Source organism: Halichoeres trimaculatus, unplaced genomic scaffold (genome assembly GCF_033239565.1).
Source record: "Halichoeres trimaculatus isolate MK-OKI-2021-1 unplaced genomic scaffold, fHalTri1.1 fHalTri1_scaffold_10, whole genome shotgun sequence".
Taxonomy (NCBI): Eukaryota; Metazoa; Chordata; class Actinopteri; order Labriformes; family Labridae; genus Halichoeres; species Halichoeres trimaculatus.
This window is the reverse complement of record NW_027437187.1, coordinates 33,324,682-33,342,178: the sequence shown is the minus strand read 5'-3', so window position 1 is coordinate 33,342,178 and position 17,497 is coordinate 33,324,682. Positions and strand designations below refer to the sequence as shown.

Genomic DNA, 17,497 nt, shown 5'->3' with positions numbered 1-17,497 from the left:
GGTGTGAACCTTGAAGAAAGTGCATCATATTTCAGCTCCTCCTCATCAATATTTCATCAGAATGATTGTCTGTACATGGGGCGCATTAATTGTTCACCAACTGTGTTACCAACATTTTCTGGTGTTCTTAATATAGATGTTACAAAAAACAAACTGTACACAGATATATGAGGTGATGGAGGTCAGGTGGTAGCATGTTCAAGGTCTGCAGTTAGCACAAGGGCCAGAAAATAGAGAAAATGTTAAATAACTCTAAATACAGTAAAATATGGATTTGTGTTGAAAAAATAGTCACAACTTTTGTCCAAAACATAGTTGACAAAGTTATGCTACCTAAATTCAATCCTACTTAATATCTAAAAATTCATTGGACCTTAAGTTTGCCAACTAATGAATTAAGTACATTCCAGGTATATAATTTGCAATTAAATAGAATATGAAACACTTTTTTGTACACCTGAAATGTTCCCCTGATTATAGATCCACTCACCTGATGACCAGGTCATGATCCTTGATCAGAGAGTCCATGTGACCTTCCTGGCTGCCAACGTCCAGTGTGACAGGAATGGTGTTGGGATATTTTGCTGCCAGCTCTTCAGCCTGTTTCAACAGCGCCGACGCTTAAAAAAACAAACCAACCCAGTGAGATTAAATGTTCTGAGCAGCCATAAAACCGTCCAATGACATTGTACGACAAACTCACCCACGGTAATCTGTGTCCCCTCATCTCGAGTCAAATACTCGACCACTGGTCCGGAGACATATCCCGAACCCAGCAGCAGAACGCGTTTCATCCCGCTCTTCTTCATGATCTGATCTTTCTCCCTGAAGAACATCAGACACTTTGAATAAAGCCACTAAAACAGGAAACATCAAGGTGACTTCTTTTACTGCGTTTCCATCCATAAGACCAAAGAATTCGAACCCTGAGATACACAGATTTATGAATTTGGACAAACAAGTAAAGCGAGTCGTGATTTTGGTCAGAAACTGGTCATTTGAAGGAGATTTGATCAATAATTCCTTTGTTGGAATCGATTATTGGATGGGAACCAGTCTGCCTGAGTAGAGATGAACTAATCAGACACATTGACTCTGTGCACATTTGGTCGTTCAACAGACAACAACAGAAAGGGGGTGTTTTTATTTCCTGTGGTAAACCTTACAATGACCTACTTGTAATTCTCCTATTGCTCTTTTTTGCTCAGTATTAGCACTTATATATGATATATTTGAAAAATGTATTTTCTGCATGTTTCATCTAAAGAAAAAAACAAGTATTGTATAAAAAAAAACAGTAAAATTTTAAGAAAAATATTAAAATTCAAGGAAAGGTATTGTGAATAAAAATACTTCCACTTGTTTTGCACAAATATCACTACATCACTGCCAGACTTTAAAATTTAGTTCAATTTCCCTGCACTGCCTGGGATAGTTTTTAACATCCCCAAAAGAATTTTAAGATACAGGATGTCCTCGACCTACGTGGTTCTTGACTTACATTGTTACGACTTTATGGCACCAATAAATATATGTGTATAAGAAAAAAAGGAAGGTTTAGAAGTTACGCTGCTCTTATCATAAGCTCCTAGTTTTTGACACGTATGAATACACAGCTATGCAGCGCTACGCCGTCATCAGCATCTGTTTGTGCGCCGTACTTTTCTCAGTATCTTACTTTTTTCGCATCGTGGACACAAAAAGGAAAGCAGGATCTGTTTTCTCACGAATATGAAGTATAATACATGTATTTTGATTGTTATTTAGACATTTAGGGAGTATAAAGGGTAAATAACCGACTTGAGCTGAATTTTAGGTTACGACACGTCCAGGACCGCCTGTATTCAAAGTCTTTAAAAAATATCTTGAGGCTTGAAGACTCTGTGAAGGTTATCTGTTTTCAGTAGAGTTAAACACAGATAAAAACTTTGTTTCCCATGAGCACTACCACCCATTAAAGACACTATTGTTGCCCAGGGGTGTATTTGTTTTGGAAGCAAATAAATGCAAAGCAGCTGACATCTCTGCTAAGAAAATGCAATGTGCATAGAGTCAAAGTAGCACTGAGACATCTCTATTCAGACAGTATGATGTGATTTATGAGGATCTGGACCATGACAGGACAAGGAAGGGGCAGGAGGAGGAAGGGAACATGGGGAGGAGGTCATAAAAAAATTTAAAATAACAAAATAAAAAAATGGGAGAAAAATCATTTCTCATACTTACCAAATACATGCAAATTTATATTTCCATGTGCATTATGTCCTGAATTTTCAACGTCATTAGGTTTTTTTTTTGTCACGAAGATATGAATCCATTAAATCAATATTAGAACTTAAGTTTTGAATTTATGCCTATTAGTCTAAGAGCCATATTCAGAAATTTACTGACACATATTCCATAAAATGAACATCAAAATGACAGATTTCCACTGTCAAACTCTAAAAGTGTCTCTTCTAACAGTCCACCAAGATGCCTGACACTCTCACACCTCTTAATTATACTGAGAGGCCTTCTCCAAACAACTGTATTCAGTTGAAGATGCTGGATTATCATAACAACAATAACTCCATAATAGAGGCATCACCCCCAGTGACCTGTGGCATTAATACCACAAACCACCCGCCACCCACGGGCCTCAAATCCCCCAGGAGTCAGGCCCTGGACTCCTTAGCTTTGCCCTAATTGGATGCGACACATGCGCAAGACCGACTGGAGGTCCGAGCTGCCGCCGCGCAACGCCTTCTTAATTAAAAACAAAGAAAAGAGACACGTCTCCCTCAGGAGGGTTTCTCCCCGAGTTTACATATCTTAAAGGAGCCAAACTCAATCAAAGGGATTAAGATTTGGTGGCATGGCTTGTCTGGAAAAATGATACTTTGGATCAATTAAGAAGAAAACTCATCAAGTCTTAGAGATGACCCAAATACAAGTGAAGAAGAGTCTGAGGAATAGGCTGAAATCTCTCCGGCTAAGCTGTTTACAGAGTTATTGTTTGGCCTGAATCTCAATAAGCGAAGAAAAATAAACATCATGAAGTCAAACAAAAGTGAGGAGCTCATTATTAAGAGCAGTGTTAACTGAGGCTAAAGATAAGATGAGAAGCTTTTAGGGGAAAGAGTGTAATCTGTAAACAGATTAATTAATGAAAGCTGATTGAAAATGAAAAAGTCGGAGGAGGATTTCACAGAATGGGAGTGAATGATGGACATGCAGATGATTCCTTTGCTTTTGTCTTTTGCAGAGTCATATAGAAAAGAAACTGTCACATCTGAGTAATCTGTGGATATACTAGCCTAGCTTAGCACAAAAGCTGCAAAACACTGACTTAGCTTAGCTTCAGATGTATAATAGAGGAAACCAATATGAATTTTGTAGCTATGGTAGAAAAAAATTGTAATATATCCCAGCAACAATTCTCCAAAATGTAAAACTTGTTGCTTTAAAACTCAGGTTAACAAACAAGTTTGAATTGTATTGCTTGCTTGATAAACTGTAACTTCTCTTGCTAACAGTTTCCTATCGCTTCCAGTCTTTGTGCTAAGCTAGGCTAAACACCACCTTTACACTTAACACAGAGAATTAAAACTGGTTTTGATTCTTTCATGTGACTCTGATTAAGATTTCCAAACTTAAGCATAAAGTTGTGAAAAAGGAGACGTGGAGACAGTGATGTGATGCATGAGGTGACAGATGACGGGTTTGATGCAAAGAAAGGGGAAAAAAAGAGTCTTTCTAACCCTCGATACCCAAGGGTCCAGCGTCTGAAGTTGGCTAGCAGCTGTGGCTTTTTAGCACGCTAACCATGCAAGGTGTTAATGCAGAGGCAGGTTGGCAGAGCAGACAGCAGAGGGCAGCACTGTGCAGGAACAACCACAAGGTAACTGTTAGTCGCTACGAGTCCGGCTTTCAGCGCTGCCGGCCGAGGGATGTAACTGATACAAACTGTGAAGCTAAAAAGGGTGAGTTAGGAGGAAAAACAGGAGACTAACACGAGTTACAGAGCTTTTAACGAGGCAGCTATTAAACAAAACACCACAGCTGGTTAGTTAGCACAGGTGAGCTACTCAAACAGACACATTACCTGTCTCGTACTCTTTAAACATTTCATCCAGAGAAAATGGAGTTTGCCAAAGCAATATTTTAACATTTAAACATTTTTATCAATAACTCAGATCAGAAAACACTTGAAAAGCACACACATGAACAGGCCCAAAGTTTAGAGTCCTACCTTCTTTCTCTGAGTTTTTCAATGTACTCAAACTTCGGGGTGAGCACTCCGTTTGAGGTGATGACAGCCTTTAAAAGAAAAAACAAAATCATAAAAATAGTGGCATCAAACGTTTTTTTTTGTGGGCAAAATTTTTATTTATCATTGCTTTCACACAAAAACAGACCATTTCTTCTAGCAGAGGCCCAGTTTTTCTAATTAAAGATGCTAAGAGGAGGATCTGTTTTGATTGCACTCCCTCGCCACCTTGTGGCCTGGAGTCTCCACACACTGTCGTAAATTACTTTAAGTGAGGCGTGTGTTTGTTTTGGAATTAAAAAGAGATCAGATCCAAACAAATTTTCTTTGTTCAAGACAACTTTTTATTGGATACAACGCACAGAGGTAAGTTTTTTATCTGTACAGTTACATAGCGCTAGGGTAGAGTGATAATTAGCTTTTAGCTTGGCTCCAGTATCCACCATCACTACAAAATTAATCACAGAAATCGTTTTCAGCAGAGAAAAACACAGATCTCTCTGTTTTATCTCTTCTCTCTACTAAACTTCGTCAGCCAGCGTGGTGTTGTCATAGAGACCTAGACGTGCCGTAAATCTATCTGGTCCTGGAAGCTAAATAAAAGCAATTTAAAATAACCTGTAACCAGCAATATTGGTGCTGATAATCTCATTTTTAAGTATGGATTATGATCAGGCATAAATCTAGAAGGGAGACTTTTTCAAGGTTACTTTCAAACTCCTCGCAGCCCATTAAAAACACCAAACCTCAGTTTAAAAAGTGAGGATTTTACCGTGCAGGAAACTGAAGGTGTGACTCTACAGCCGCTCTGTTGTGGTTTGTTTGCAAAGTTTTATGACTTTTAAAAACAAGTCCAAATGAAACATGATGATGCTTTACAAAATTCATCACACCTGTACTCAAGCAACTTTAAAAATACTTCTTTTTGTAATGGAGTTTGGTGGCGTTAAAGAACGACTCGTGAAAGAATGTGTCAACTTAAAAAAGGTCTTGGCATAATAATTTTTTTTAAAAGTGTATCCCTGTTGCAGACACTTAAAAAGTTCACCAGTATTGGATTATGTAACAGCCATCAAAGCTCATTTTAGACAGGCTGATGCAACCTGCTGGATCAGTGCCCAAAGATAATATCAGAAATTTTAATTCCTTCTCAAAAGCTCTTCAGTGCAGACCATCTGCTTCTCACATCAGCCTGTGATTTTGCAGGAAAAGTTGCTTCATCAAGAATTCCATTTACTTTACGTTAGAGGTTTGAATCGTCGTGAAATAAGAGACCTAAAAACAGCAGTAACACACATTTAAGCAGCTACAACAAAATCTTTTTTTACGTCTTACTCACGTCTCTGACTTGTGGACTGAAGTCCTCCTCATCCAGTGGGCGTGTGGCGTCTGAAGGCAGCTGGTGATTACAGGAACACTTATTAAAAATTGACAGCGTCACTAAAGCAAAGACCCGTCTGCCAGGGTTACATATTTACCCAACACACCACAAGAAAACCTGCTGCAGCGCTCTCCCAGAGCAAACTCAACCAACCAGTCCACCACCAGTAGAAAGCAGCGTCTCAGAGCGAGACGGAAAGCCAGGATAACACCCCCTGCTGTTCTCACCTCACCTCAAACCCAGACAAGACTTCTTACCATCTCCCAGATGTAGGGGAAGAGCCGGTCTCCAAAATACTCGGTGGCCTCGATGGGGAGCTGAGCGGGGAGGTTGTCAATGGAGCACATGAGGATGCCAGTTCCCTCCACGCTGCCAGGATGAGACACAGACATTTATAGTTTCATAACTGGACTGCTCACACTCTGGTACATATCTATAATATATTTCTATATGTTTATTCACAGAAGTCAAACAATACTTTTTCTTCCATGTGTGCTAAGATACAGGCAACAATAGAGCAGAGACAGGAAAGCAATTATAGAAGGTGAGAGGGCAGCAACAGAAACAGGAAAATATAAAATATTATTAGCTACATTTCATGAAATTGAACCAGGATGGATTAAATCATAAGAAAAAAAAGAAAAAAAAATCAGATATATTACACAAAATAATCTATATGTGTGAAGATGTTTTGATCTTATTATTACTTCTTTTAATCTGATGAGTTGTTAACCCTTTAATTGCCAGTTGTGGCCCGAAATTAGGATCAGTATTTTTTTTTAATGGCTGCTGCTGATATAGAATAACAGCACCACTATAATTTTGAACAGCAAATTTCACTTCACAAAACTTCCAGACAGCTCAAAATAAGCATTTTATGTCAAACAGATTTAAAATTTCAACAAAGTACCATGAGTTTGAGGCTATGTCCACAGGTAGCCAGGGAATTTGGGAAACGGCACTTTTTTTTTTTTTTTTTTACATTCAGGCCTGTCGTCCTCGTGAAACCTGTACTTTAAGTCACTAAAAACAATGTTTTCTGAAATCTAAAGTGCGAAGTTTGGAAAACTCTGGTTTTGTAGTTTCATGTAGACACCGGGAAATTGAGTTTTTGGTTTTCAAACACAGGCAAGCGGCAACCTCCAGTCTAAGAATAGAGACAATGCTGAAATGCTAAAATCTGCTGTTTCCCCAGTGTCCATTTGAGGCTGGCTCCTGAAGTACCAGAAGTTACACACACACCAAGCCAAAAAAAGCTGTTTTCAAGGCAGAAATTAACCTATTTACAGCCTGGTTCAAAAAACATCTCCTGTCTGAGTCGCTAACTTCACTATCGACACCCACTGTACGGGGGGATTTTTTTTCTTACTCAGTTCAGGGGATATTAAGATCACAAGCTCGCCTAATAAGAGGCACAGCTTAAGGTCACCCCTCCGTTCTCGCGGAGGGTCCGCCACATTAAGGGCCCTCCCAAACCGATCCGCAGGGAGGAGTAGTGGGCTATAAAACCTTCCATAAGCAAGTCTGCGTGGATGCCGACTCGCTGAACACGTCCAGCGCTAAATTGTGTCCGGTGTCAGCCATGGAGGAAGCAACATACAAATGTAATTTCCACGCATATGTGTCTGCACAAACAGTTACACTAACACAAATATTCAATGATTGTCATGCAAATGTTCACAACTTTAGATGTACATGTCATTGATTAAGGCCTGCCTTGCATTTGTTCAGACAGTTTGTGTTTGAGTGTCTAATATTTACAGGGACTGTCACAAAAAGAAAAGAATTCATTCAAGCGAGAGTGAAACATGAAAAACTCTTCAATAAAAAAAGAAATTTAGCCAAAGAAGCGTGGGAGTAAGTTTCTTTTGTATTTTCTATGTTTTCTTTTCTTTTTTTCTTTGTTTATCTGTTTCCGCCTGAGAGAGGGAAGTTTCTGTCCCAAAGCTGTATTTATACCCTACACCCTGATGAAGTGAACTTCATTCAGCTGCGAGTGTGACTCCGTGACAGATTGCACACCGTCATGGAGGGGGAGTGTGTAGGGGGCGGATTGTAAAAGGCCCAATAGCTGTACACGAAGCCCTTGCCACCACTAATATGGCCGCAGTAGCCGATATGCTTCATTTTCCGTTTCAGAAACAGACGGGTGATGTCAGGGAGACTACACAGTCTATGCTCATAGCTGAATGATGGGGATCACTCTGATTCAATGGCACAGATTTTATGGGCTTGGCATGCTTTGAGCCGCACTCACTGGCGGATTTGGATGAAAGTATTTTTGAAAACGAACTGTTTTCAGTTTTTCAATAAAAAGTAACAGAATTTTGGACAAGGTTAAAATTTTGTTTAATCGTGATTAATTTTTTAATTTCTACGATTAATCGCCTTTTTTAAAATTAATCATTTCACAGCCAAAGTTTCAATTAATCCTCCTGGATGCCACTCCAGTCTGTCTGGTTGCTTGGAATAAACATTACTCACAATCTGCCTCACGGTCATTTTCCCTGACCTTTACCTGCTGCTTTCACATTCTGAGAGAGGCTTCAGAGAGATTCTTTGCAAAAGTGGCAGGAAAAAGTCTGGATACAGCCAGAGGTACAAGTTTGGCTATTTGCCTTTACAGCTCTCCTTGAAAATTGTGTGAATAAGGCTTCAGAATTAGCCAGAAATCCCAGAGTTTGGAAAAGCTTTTTGAAGAATTTTCCCATTGATAAAAAAACACAAAGTCAAAAACCTGCATCTTTACAGCATCATAAACAATCTACCAAACCATACCCTACCAACTTTTTTATAAAGCACTTTTAAAAACAACCACAGCTGTAAACAAAGTGCTCTGACAAACAGAAGCCTGCTTGTGAAGCCTGTGAGTGTTTTCCCGTACCTGTCGTGATCTATGTGCTGGTCGGCGTCGTACATACAGAAAGGCTTATCGATGGTTGTGCACTCGTTCATGAACTCGATGGAGCCCCCGGTGTCGGCTGAGATGTCACAGATGGCCAGCAGTCTGTGGACACAGAGGGGAGGAGGTGTGTGAGGTCAGAGCGTCAGGTTGAACTACAAACACGACCGATAACACGACGAGATAACGGCGTGACCTCTGACCCCGCACAAGTCACTTCACGGGTGGTTTGCCTAGATGAGTTAGAGGACGTCTGAATGACTGGAATAATGACGGTGAGTTTGTTCTGTGTGAAGAAAACTGATCAAATGTGAAAACTGTTTGCTCAGCAGTAGGAAAGAGTTAAAGACGTGAAAGTGTTTTTACTTGTGAGGCAGCACCGGTGATCCTTCAGTGGACGCTGAGAATTGTTTCGATGGTCTTATCAGCCTCTGGGCGTCCATTCGTCTGAGGAGTCGAGGGGTGTGAGGGTCCCAGTAGATACCATTAATTAGACAGGTTGTGTAGGGCGCCACCTGTAGGTTACACAATGGGACATTATTACTCTTTTTTATTGATTGTCATATTATGAGCCAAAAGGTCCCATATTTGCAGGTTTCTCTGGTTTTAAATGTGATAATTTGATATTTTTCACATTTTTTTGGCCATTTTCTGAGCTGATTATTCTAAGAATCACCAGAAAATAATCGGTAACAAAAATGAAGCAGGAGATGCAGCCTCAGTGTCAACTGTTGCTAGGCGCCGCCCTGTTGGTTGTGGCTGCCTGCTACAGCAGCTCTCTGTTCCTTGACCGTTTCTAGTAATTTTTCGTCATTTTTGCATTTGGAGTGGATCATTACTTTGTATGGTTCATTTTTTGGTCATGGATATCAAACTGGTTTTGTCTTCAGTGATATTTTTTTACTATTTTTGCTCCTGTGTTTGTCTTGAGATCCTACGTGTAACCATGGCTGCATTGTTTACATGTGAAATCAGCTATAAGCAGCCTGTAGCATGTCAATGCTAACTGGTGCAAGGCCGGATGTTTCCCACAAGGTGAGGAGAAGGAGGTGAGGACGACGTGCTGGTTCTCAGGTGTGAGCTAAGAAGTGACGACATGGACCTGTCCTTCCATCCATCATTACTGGGAGCGTAACATCTATCTCAAATAAGATGGACAAGCTAGCTGTGCTAACCCAGCAACAGAGGGAATACCAGAAGGCAGAGTAGCATCATGCTAATCACAGACATGGCTAACGAAGCTAACACCAGACACCAACGCCACATTGGAAGAGCTTCACCTGCTGTGAGCAGACAGGATCCAGGAGACAGAGACTGAACAGACTGCTGAAGAAGCTCAGTCCTGGACCCTGTGGAGGTGGAGACTGGCTGACTGGACAATGATGGACAAGCTGTCAGCATCTATTTTCTTATGGACCTTTTTGCACTTTCTTTACACTTTCTAATTTTTGTTTTCTTGATTGCTGCAGTGACTCCTCCTGAATTCCCCCTCGAGTATAAATAAAGTATTTTCTATTCTATTCTATTCAAACTCAGCATTAGAGGAGGACCAAGCTGTGTTTCTTTTGAAACAACCTTGCCAGGAAGACAGAGTCTCTGAGCAAAGTTAGAAATAGAGGACGAGTCCTCAGAGCGAGTGGCAGGAGCAGGTGGGAGCTCTGACGTGGAGTGGGGGAGGGTGGGAGGAGGAGGGAGGGAGGGATGGAGTAAAAGTGACTCACACTCGTCCTGAAGTGTGAGGTGTACAGCTCTGGGTGGTTCTCATACTCCATGGGGTCGTAGATGCCGTCGCTTTTCCTCATGAGGTGGTGATGTCGGCTCAGAACGGTGGCGTACACTTTGGTCATGTCTTAGAAAAAAAAGAAACTGTTTATAATCTCTCCTTCCACAAACTCTGATCTGACCAGGAACTACTCTACAGCCCAATAAATCTGGTTCAGCAGCTGGACAAACAAACACATGAGGTTAAACTAACAGTGGATGGCTGAGGCTTTGTGACCTCGTAAAATTTCTTCCTCTGCAAACAAGACAACAAGCTCAGAAAGGGGATTCCTCACCTCCTGTCTCTGAAACGTCCTTTAACTCATGAGGCTCAACATACTCAACTGGGAGCTCGTTGAGGATGTCTTGGGCTCCCTGTTGTTTAAAAAAAAGGAAAAAAAAGGAGAATTCAGCTTGTTGTTGCGCTCTTATCTAAGGACAATCAGGTTTTAGTTCTCAGTTAAGCCTTAGTGTACCTTGGAGACGTTGCCGGTGCCGGTGAAACAAAACGTCACAGGGCCGATCGATTTGGGCATGAGCCCCATGGAGATCTCATACCCACAATCCCTCACTGCCTGGATGGCCTGGCTGACGTTTCTGTAGTTATGAGCCATGCCGATGTGCTGAGGAAAGCAGAGAGATAAGAGGAGGTGGGATGGGGTGTTGGTATGCCCTGGCTTCTTTCTGTATCTGTCTGTACTTAACTAATTCCTATCTCTAAATTAATACTGGCTTTCAATCATCAATAGAAACAATTAAGTTTGGTAACATTAATTGCTGTTCAGGGAGTGATGTCATCTTTTGAGCATTAAGGCTTTTGCAAACCAACAGAGACGCGAATAAACAGCACAAAATTGCGAAAAATTTGGAAGAATCATAATCAATCCCCACAGCTTTATGTTTTTGTAGTCTTTTAGTCTTTTTTCGTAAAAAAAACAGGTGTTAAATGTTTTGGTATGTGATGTGTCAACAACGAGCGTTTTGATTGGTCAGATGTGTACTCATTGCAAGCGAAACTTTGGAAAAATTGACCTCAGTCCAGGAAAAAAAAAAGTTGCAATAGCGAAAGAACGTTGCTGGTGTGAAAGCTTGAATTAAAAAAACAGTAGTTAAAAAAAAATTAACAACGTGCAAAATATTTTTTACCACTGACAGACTTCACTCTGATGGTGATTCAAAACATTGAACAGCATTTTAGACCTCATTATGAACACAACATGCTTTTCAACTGCAGAACTTTCCCCAGGAACAAGGGACTTTTCTAGGAACTATGTGCTTTTTAACTGCAGGAACAAGGCCTTAAATTTAGTTCTGGAGTAACTGATCTACCCCTGAAAAAGGGCCATACTTAATTTCCAGAAGTCCAGGAGCCTGGGAGCTGAACCTGTAACATCACTGGCCTGATTTGCATAACCTATTTGTTTTTCAGTCTGCTGTAGTACGCAGACAAACAGTGGGCTACAGGAGCAATTTAGTTCCTGGGAAAGTTTTACCAGAAACTAAAAGTTCTTGTACTTCCTGGTTGAAACACTCCTAAGAGTTCAAATAATTAAGAACAGACATTTCAGACCATAGGAGCTGATTGTCTACTTATGTGCAGATGCTAACACTACTGAATTAAACATTCATTCACTTTTTTGCAGATTAATTGGTGTTTTTGTTGTTGTTTTTTTGCAGTAACTCCCTGTCTTCTTCCATTCCTTGTCAGTGACTTTGAGCCGGCTGTCACTTTTCTTACCATGAAGGGAGTGTGGTGACCCAGAGCCAGGAAGCGCAGCCCTAGACCGTGCAAAATGTTGATCATTCCTGCAGGAAAGAAAACAAGAAATTAGCTAGTTCACAAAAATAAACATACTTTTTGACTTCTACCTTGATCACACATTGATTCAAGTTTTGAAATTTGAGGTGTGGCTTTTTTGTGCCTTCATTAGAGAGGACAGGACAGTTAATAGAGCAGGAAACTGGATGAAAGTGGGGAATGACGTGGGAAAGTCGCTAACTGCTTGAAGGCTAACCTGTATTCCCATTCATAAAAAACTAAGAGTGCTTCAATGTCATTTGAGAAGACCAACAGAATGAATGCCAGAACCTTTCACACTACCAAAACAAGCCTGTGTGTCACTTCACATGTGCACAAACTTCACTTGTACGCTCACACGTGTGTCCTCAGGAGTGAGTAAGAAGGTCCAAAGATAGAAACAAAACATGGACCTGCAGTTACACTCTTTCCAGACACATGCAGCACGCTCCACATGCCAGCTGTGACTCTGCACATGCTGGATTCAGTCAGCACACGTCTGACTCAACAGCTCTAGGTCAGACTGACCAAATTATTAAAGTCTGGATGATTCATTTAAAAGTGTTTCAGAGGGAAACACTGTTAGATTAGTTTCACACAGCAGAAATGTTGTCTCACCAGCAACACCGGCCCACTGTCCAAATGCTACGATGCGGTAGCCGTTAGCATCGACCATCTTCTCATAGTCGATCAGACGGACTTCCTGAAAAGAAAAATAATGTCATCACAGTTTAGAGAGCTTTTTGTAAATAGATAGAGAGCCATCAAACTCTTTAGAAAGTCTATGATAAGTTACCACGTTAAAGACTGTTGTCCCACTGCCTGTTTAATCCTCTAACTGTATTCACATGTGCACAAAACTCCTCAATATTTCAAAGTCCATCTGGGCTTTACTTGGACTTTTTCATTCCAGCCCCATAATAAGAAAGTCCAAGTTAATTCATGCTGATGTGCAGCTAAAAGTTGCTGCAAACGAGCAGGTGAGGAAAATTAAATCACGCAACCAGAGCAAAGCTGGAGGAAGTCCGAGGCTGAGGAAGGAGGAACATTTTTAAGATGACAACAGCAAAGACATCTGCATGCAACACAAACTTCATCAAACAATGCTTTGATGTCTTGCCTCCTAATGTTTGCTCTCCTTGCCTCGCATCTGATAAGAAGACTTAACACCAAGAGGGGCTGCCATTTTTTTTATACTTTATGACTTTGTTTTTAAAGATGTTGATGTAGCTGAAGTATATTACTTACAGGAGATGAACAATAATTTTAAATCACTGTTTATTGGGGTGTTAGACCAGCAGCTTCTGCGTGGCTATGGTAAAATTTCAACTTTCCCCAATGAATTTTGGTGGTTTGAAGCAGGGACAGCACTATGGGTGGGCCCAAAGGTCCCTAGCCCACCCTAAACATTTCTTTTAATCTTCATTTATTCATTTGTTTTAATCAGTTTAAAAAGAGAATTGTAGAATATTGTCACTTCACATTCGTTTTGTTAGTGTTAGATGTGCCGTCTTTGTAAAATAAACCATGTTTGTCACCTTTTTAGCCTGTTGGAAAAAATAAATAAATAAATAACTGAGCTATGAACCATTCAGCCTCATGTGGAAGGGGTCAGAACATTATCATGGGAAAGACTGTAGATTTAAAACCAGATATAGTAACAGTAGTGTTTTTTCAGTCATTTTTTTAAATTAAATTAACAATCTACAAACTTTTGTGACTTAAGGCCTGTAACGTCACATTATGTAATAACGCCCCAATATGTAATAATGTGATACATTTTCACTTTATTATGTAATAAATACCACATTTGGTAATAATGTGTTGAATTTTGTAATAAAATTCTTTAACGCAATATGTAACAAACTTTGCCAGATCATGTAATAAGTTCTTAACTATTACGTACAGGAACCCGCATTTTGTAATAAGTGATGAAATATGTAAGAACTTACTGCATAATGCGGCAAAGTTTATTACACATTGGATTCAAGAATTTTATTACAAAATGTGGCAGATTATTACAAAGTGCAGCGTTATTACATAATGAAGTGAAAATTTATTACATTATTACATATTGGGCCGTTATTACATAATGTGGTGTTACAAGGCCCTGCAAAAATTTGTCTGGCCTACCCAAAGCTGTAATCCTGGCTCTGTCCTTGGTTTGAAGACAGCAACATGACAGAAGATTTTGATTTAAAAAGTCACTCATTAACAAAAAAAGGTTCATCTTTCATGTTGTGAAACAATCTGAGCCTGTCAAGAACTGAAAAAAATACGACCCCTGACAGGTGAAAGTACATCTCAGTGCAACAGAATGTAAGAGAATTCCTCTTCAACATACAAATCCTTTGAAACATTTAAATGTTTATTTAATTGTTTATTAGACAAAAATATGATGAAGAGTAGCCCTCCAGATGCTCTTTTGTGATAACTTTGCTTGCAAACTAAGACAGTGACCAGTCACTACATGGGACATACATTATTTGGAGATCAAGTGAGAGGAAACTTAAAAGAACCTCTCACCTTCATCAGCAGGTCGTCCAGCAGCGCCATGTTTGCCTCCTGAGCCTTGATGGTGTGGGAGAAAAACGCATACGTCTTCCTGGGAATGACTTTCTCCTCTGGCAGCCTCTTCACCCCAATGATCAGAGACGCCTCTGATATGTCCTCCTGTATCACAGCTCCGGCTCTCATGTAGTACTGAAACAAAACACAGGCACAATCAGACAGCTGAGAGATGACCTAAATGATTCCTATGGGGGATGTTGCACAAGAACGATATGATGGCATAGTATCTGAATGGCTTGCAACACTGAATCGTCATTGTCCCTGTGGCTCACCTTTTCATGAATGGCTCTGCGGTTGGACGGTTGGACCAGGACTTTTACACCTGCATTGGTGAGCTCTTTGACATGGCGCGGAGCCAGTGGCGCCCTCCTCTCCCAGGGGTTGACGTCCTCGCGGCGGATGGCCATGATGGCCCTGTGGTGCTCATAGCGCCGCTGGCCTGTGAGACAGCTCTGCGCCCTCTTACCTTGGCGACTGAGGAGTCTGAACATGACTTCACCCCCCCTGCTCAGGACAAAGACCCGAGCCTCACACTGATGATGGCAACATGTCAAGGCGTTAGACCAGTGACAAAAAACTGCTTAACATTAGAAGCTACTGATAGTATTCCATACAGGATAATGCAAATATTAGTGCTGCCCTGTGTGACACTTTTGACAGTCTAGAGGAGGTGTGGCTTAATTAAGGTTTGCTGCTGGGAGAGAGCTGCTGACATGCAGGTGCTTTTGACAGATTGGGAAAACAAACTTTTAAACATGAACATAACTGAACAGCACTTCATATAACCATTAACACCGCACTGGAGCAGCTTCTGGAAAATTGTTAATGTAAACAAGAGTTTGGTGACTGAGGAAATTGTGTTGAGAGGCTCAAAGTTTTCCTAATTCCTTATCTAACCTATGCTAACACAAAACATGGGGAAAGACTTAGAAAATATGAAAGTGTCCAGGTGTATGATTGTCTGAATCCAGCTTTGGCTGTCATAGTGGAAACCAAAAATGTGCAAGAAAATCTAAGAATTGGATAATGAAAAGGTCTGGATAGCATGTAGCAAAGCTTAGCTGTCACCATCCAACATAAAAAGAGTGTTAGCATATTTTAACTTGTTTGTTTAACCTTTACAAGACTTCAAAAAAGCAAACATGGCAATTTTAAAGATAGTTCAAATGTCAAACAACCAGCAAAGACTCCTTATGGTATGCTAACTAATGAATAATTAGCCTCAAAGGTGCTTTTCAAGTTGTTTTGATGTTTTCAGATTAAACCAAGCTAGCAGTTTTCTTATTTACAGTCACAATGCTAATTTACGCTAATAGGCTACTGGGTGAAATCACAAGAGGGTGTATAGGAGAGCATGACAAATTATCCAACTTATTTATTTGTGAGCTAAGCTATAATTTGGTACGTGTTTCTAGATAGTTTCAGGGTAACTCGTAGCCCTTTTCAAATGAGCTAATTTAGCTTTTAGCTGAGTTCTTTCTGCCTTGTCACTGTCCGAATCTGATACTTTATTTTCAGTGTATCTGTCATTTAGTATGCCTCGCTAATGTATATCTCTGTTTGAGTCAATGACCTTCCTAATTTGACTTCTCATACTAAACAAATCATCAAAATTAGCTTCCTGCACATTAATTACACTTTATCAGACACAGTGAGTCCATCATTAGCCATGACAACGGAGTAACGGTTGGCTGTCAGGAAGTAACAGACCGTTGCTGTGCAGTGACCAATCAGAATCGAGATTTGCTTTAGAGCACATATTTGCACTTCCAACTTTTCCTTCAGACCCTCACGGCTATAATCTCGCCCTTGAGGGCTCCTGAATTTCCAGTTTGGGAGCTAACAGTGAAACAGCAACAGGTGGAAAAGTAAACTTGAACCCCATTAATTTGCCAGAGGAAAAACCAAACAAATGGTGAGCTTTAACTGTGAGTATCTAGAGGTAAATATATTTATTTTTGCCTGTTTAAGTGCAACAGGAACGTAAAACCTGAAGCTGTAGATGTATGAATGGAGCCTGCTGCTGTCTGTGTGGATTAAATCCCACTCCTACTGTAACCACATGGGTTAGTTCCGGGGATCTGCTCACCTCTGTGGCACTCGAGCACGGCTCTCATAAACATTAATCAACTGATCGATACAGTGATCGATCGCCTGCGGCGCGTGGTTCAAACTCACCTTTGTGACCGGTTCGTGTTCACCACGCCAGCTCCTGACGGGTAAATGTGGCGACGGTTCACCGACAACACCGGAGAGTCACTCAGAGGTGAGAGGAGCTTCAACTTCACACGGATCTGTTTTACACATACACCCACGGGGTAGGGTGATCTTTTTCCGGTGTGACTTTCAAAATAAAACCCAAATCTTGAGCAAATTTCCAAAATTTTTAAACATTTTAATGAGACTTTGGAGTTAAACTAGTGCTTATTTCTGGATTTTTTTTTTCATTTCAGTCTTCATTCACCCAGGATTTTTTCTCATTACCATAAATTTAAATTTGGTAGTGGTCAACCTTTAAAAGCAAATGCCAAAATTGTATGGGTCCACCTTTACAAACTAGTGTAGAAAATAAACTGCTTTATCTTGTGCTTTAACTTTGTAAAAATGATAATAACGTACCCGGAATAAAGCCATGTGAGTTTTCATCATAAACTATTTATTAAAATGTGTTACAAGCTTAATTATTATAAAAATCTCTTTTACTGGTACTATATTATTTTGTGCTATAACCTTTTTGTTAAAATGTATTACTATTAAGATATATACAAACTTTATACTCTCATTTAATGTTTTGATGATCCTATTCTTTAGTTTTATTGGCTTGCTTGTATTTTT

General features: G+C 40.2%; 1 protein-coding gene across 1 annotated transcript in view; it reads right to left on the bottom strand.

Moving 5' to 3' along the window:
* aass (aminoadipate-semialdehyde synthase) overlaps window positions 1-16,972 on the bottom strand; it is a 31,142-nt gene extending 14,170 nt beyond the window's left edge. Inside the window, exons 1-15 of the mRNA XM_074678292.1 lie at window positions 16,841-16,972; window positions 14,935-15,195; window positions 14,618-14,794; window positions 12,710-12,794; window positions 12,032-12,099; window positions 10,770-10,916; window positions 10,590-10,668; window positions 10,254-10,381; window positions 8,899-9,047; window positions 8,515-8,637; window positions 5,888-5,999; window positions 5,589-5,648; window positions 4,232-4,299; window positions 704-825; window positions 491-620 (exon numbers count right to left, since the gene is read on the bottom strand). Coding sequence (XP_074534393.1) covers window positions 491-620; window positions 704-825; window positions 4,232-4,299; window positions 5,589-5,648; window positions 5,888-5,999; window positions 8,515-8,637; window positions 8,899-9,047; window positions 10,254-10,381; window positions 10,590-10,668; window positions 10,770-10,916; window positions 12,032-12,099; window positions 12,710-12,794; window positions 14,618-14,794; window positions 14,935-15,153 — 1,667 coding nt within the window. The 5' untranslated portion in view covers window positions 15,154-15,195; window positions 16,841-16,972. The remainder of the gene's footprint in view (window positions 1-490; window positions 621-703; window positions 826-4,231; window positions 4,300-5,588; window positions 5,649-5,887; window positions 6,000-8,514; window positions 8,638-8,898; window positions 9,048-10,253; window positions 10,382-10,589; window positions 10,669-10,769; window positions 10,917-12,031; window positions 12,100-12,709; window positions 12,795-14,617; window positions 14,795-14,934; window positions 15,196-16,840) is intronic.
* Window positions 16,973-17,497: the final 525 nt, after the last annotated feature.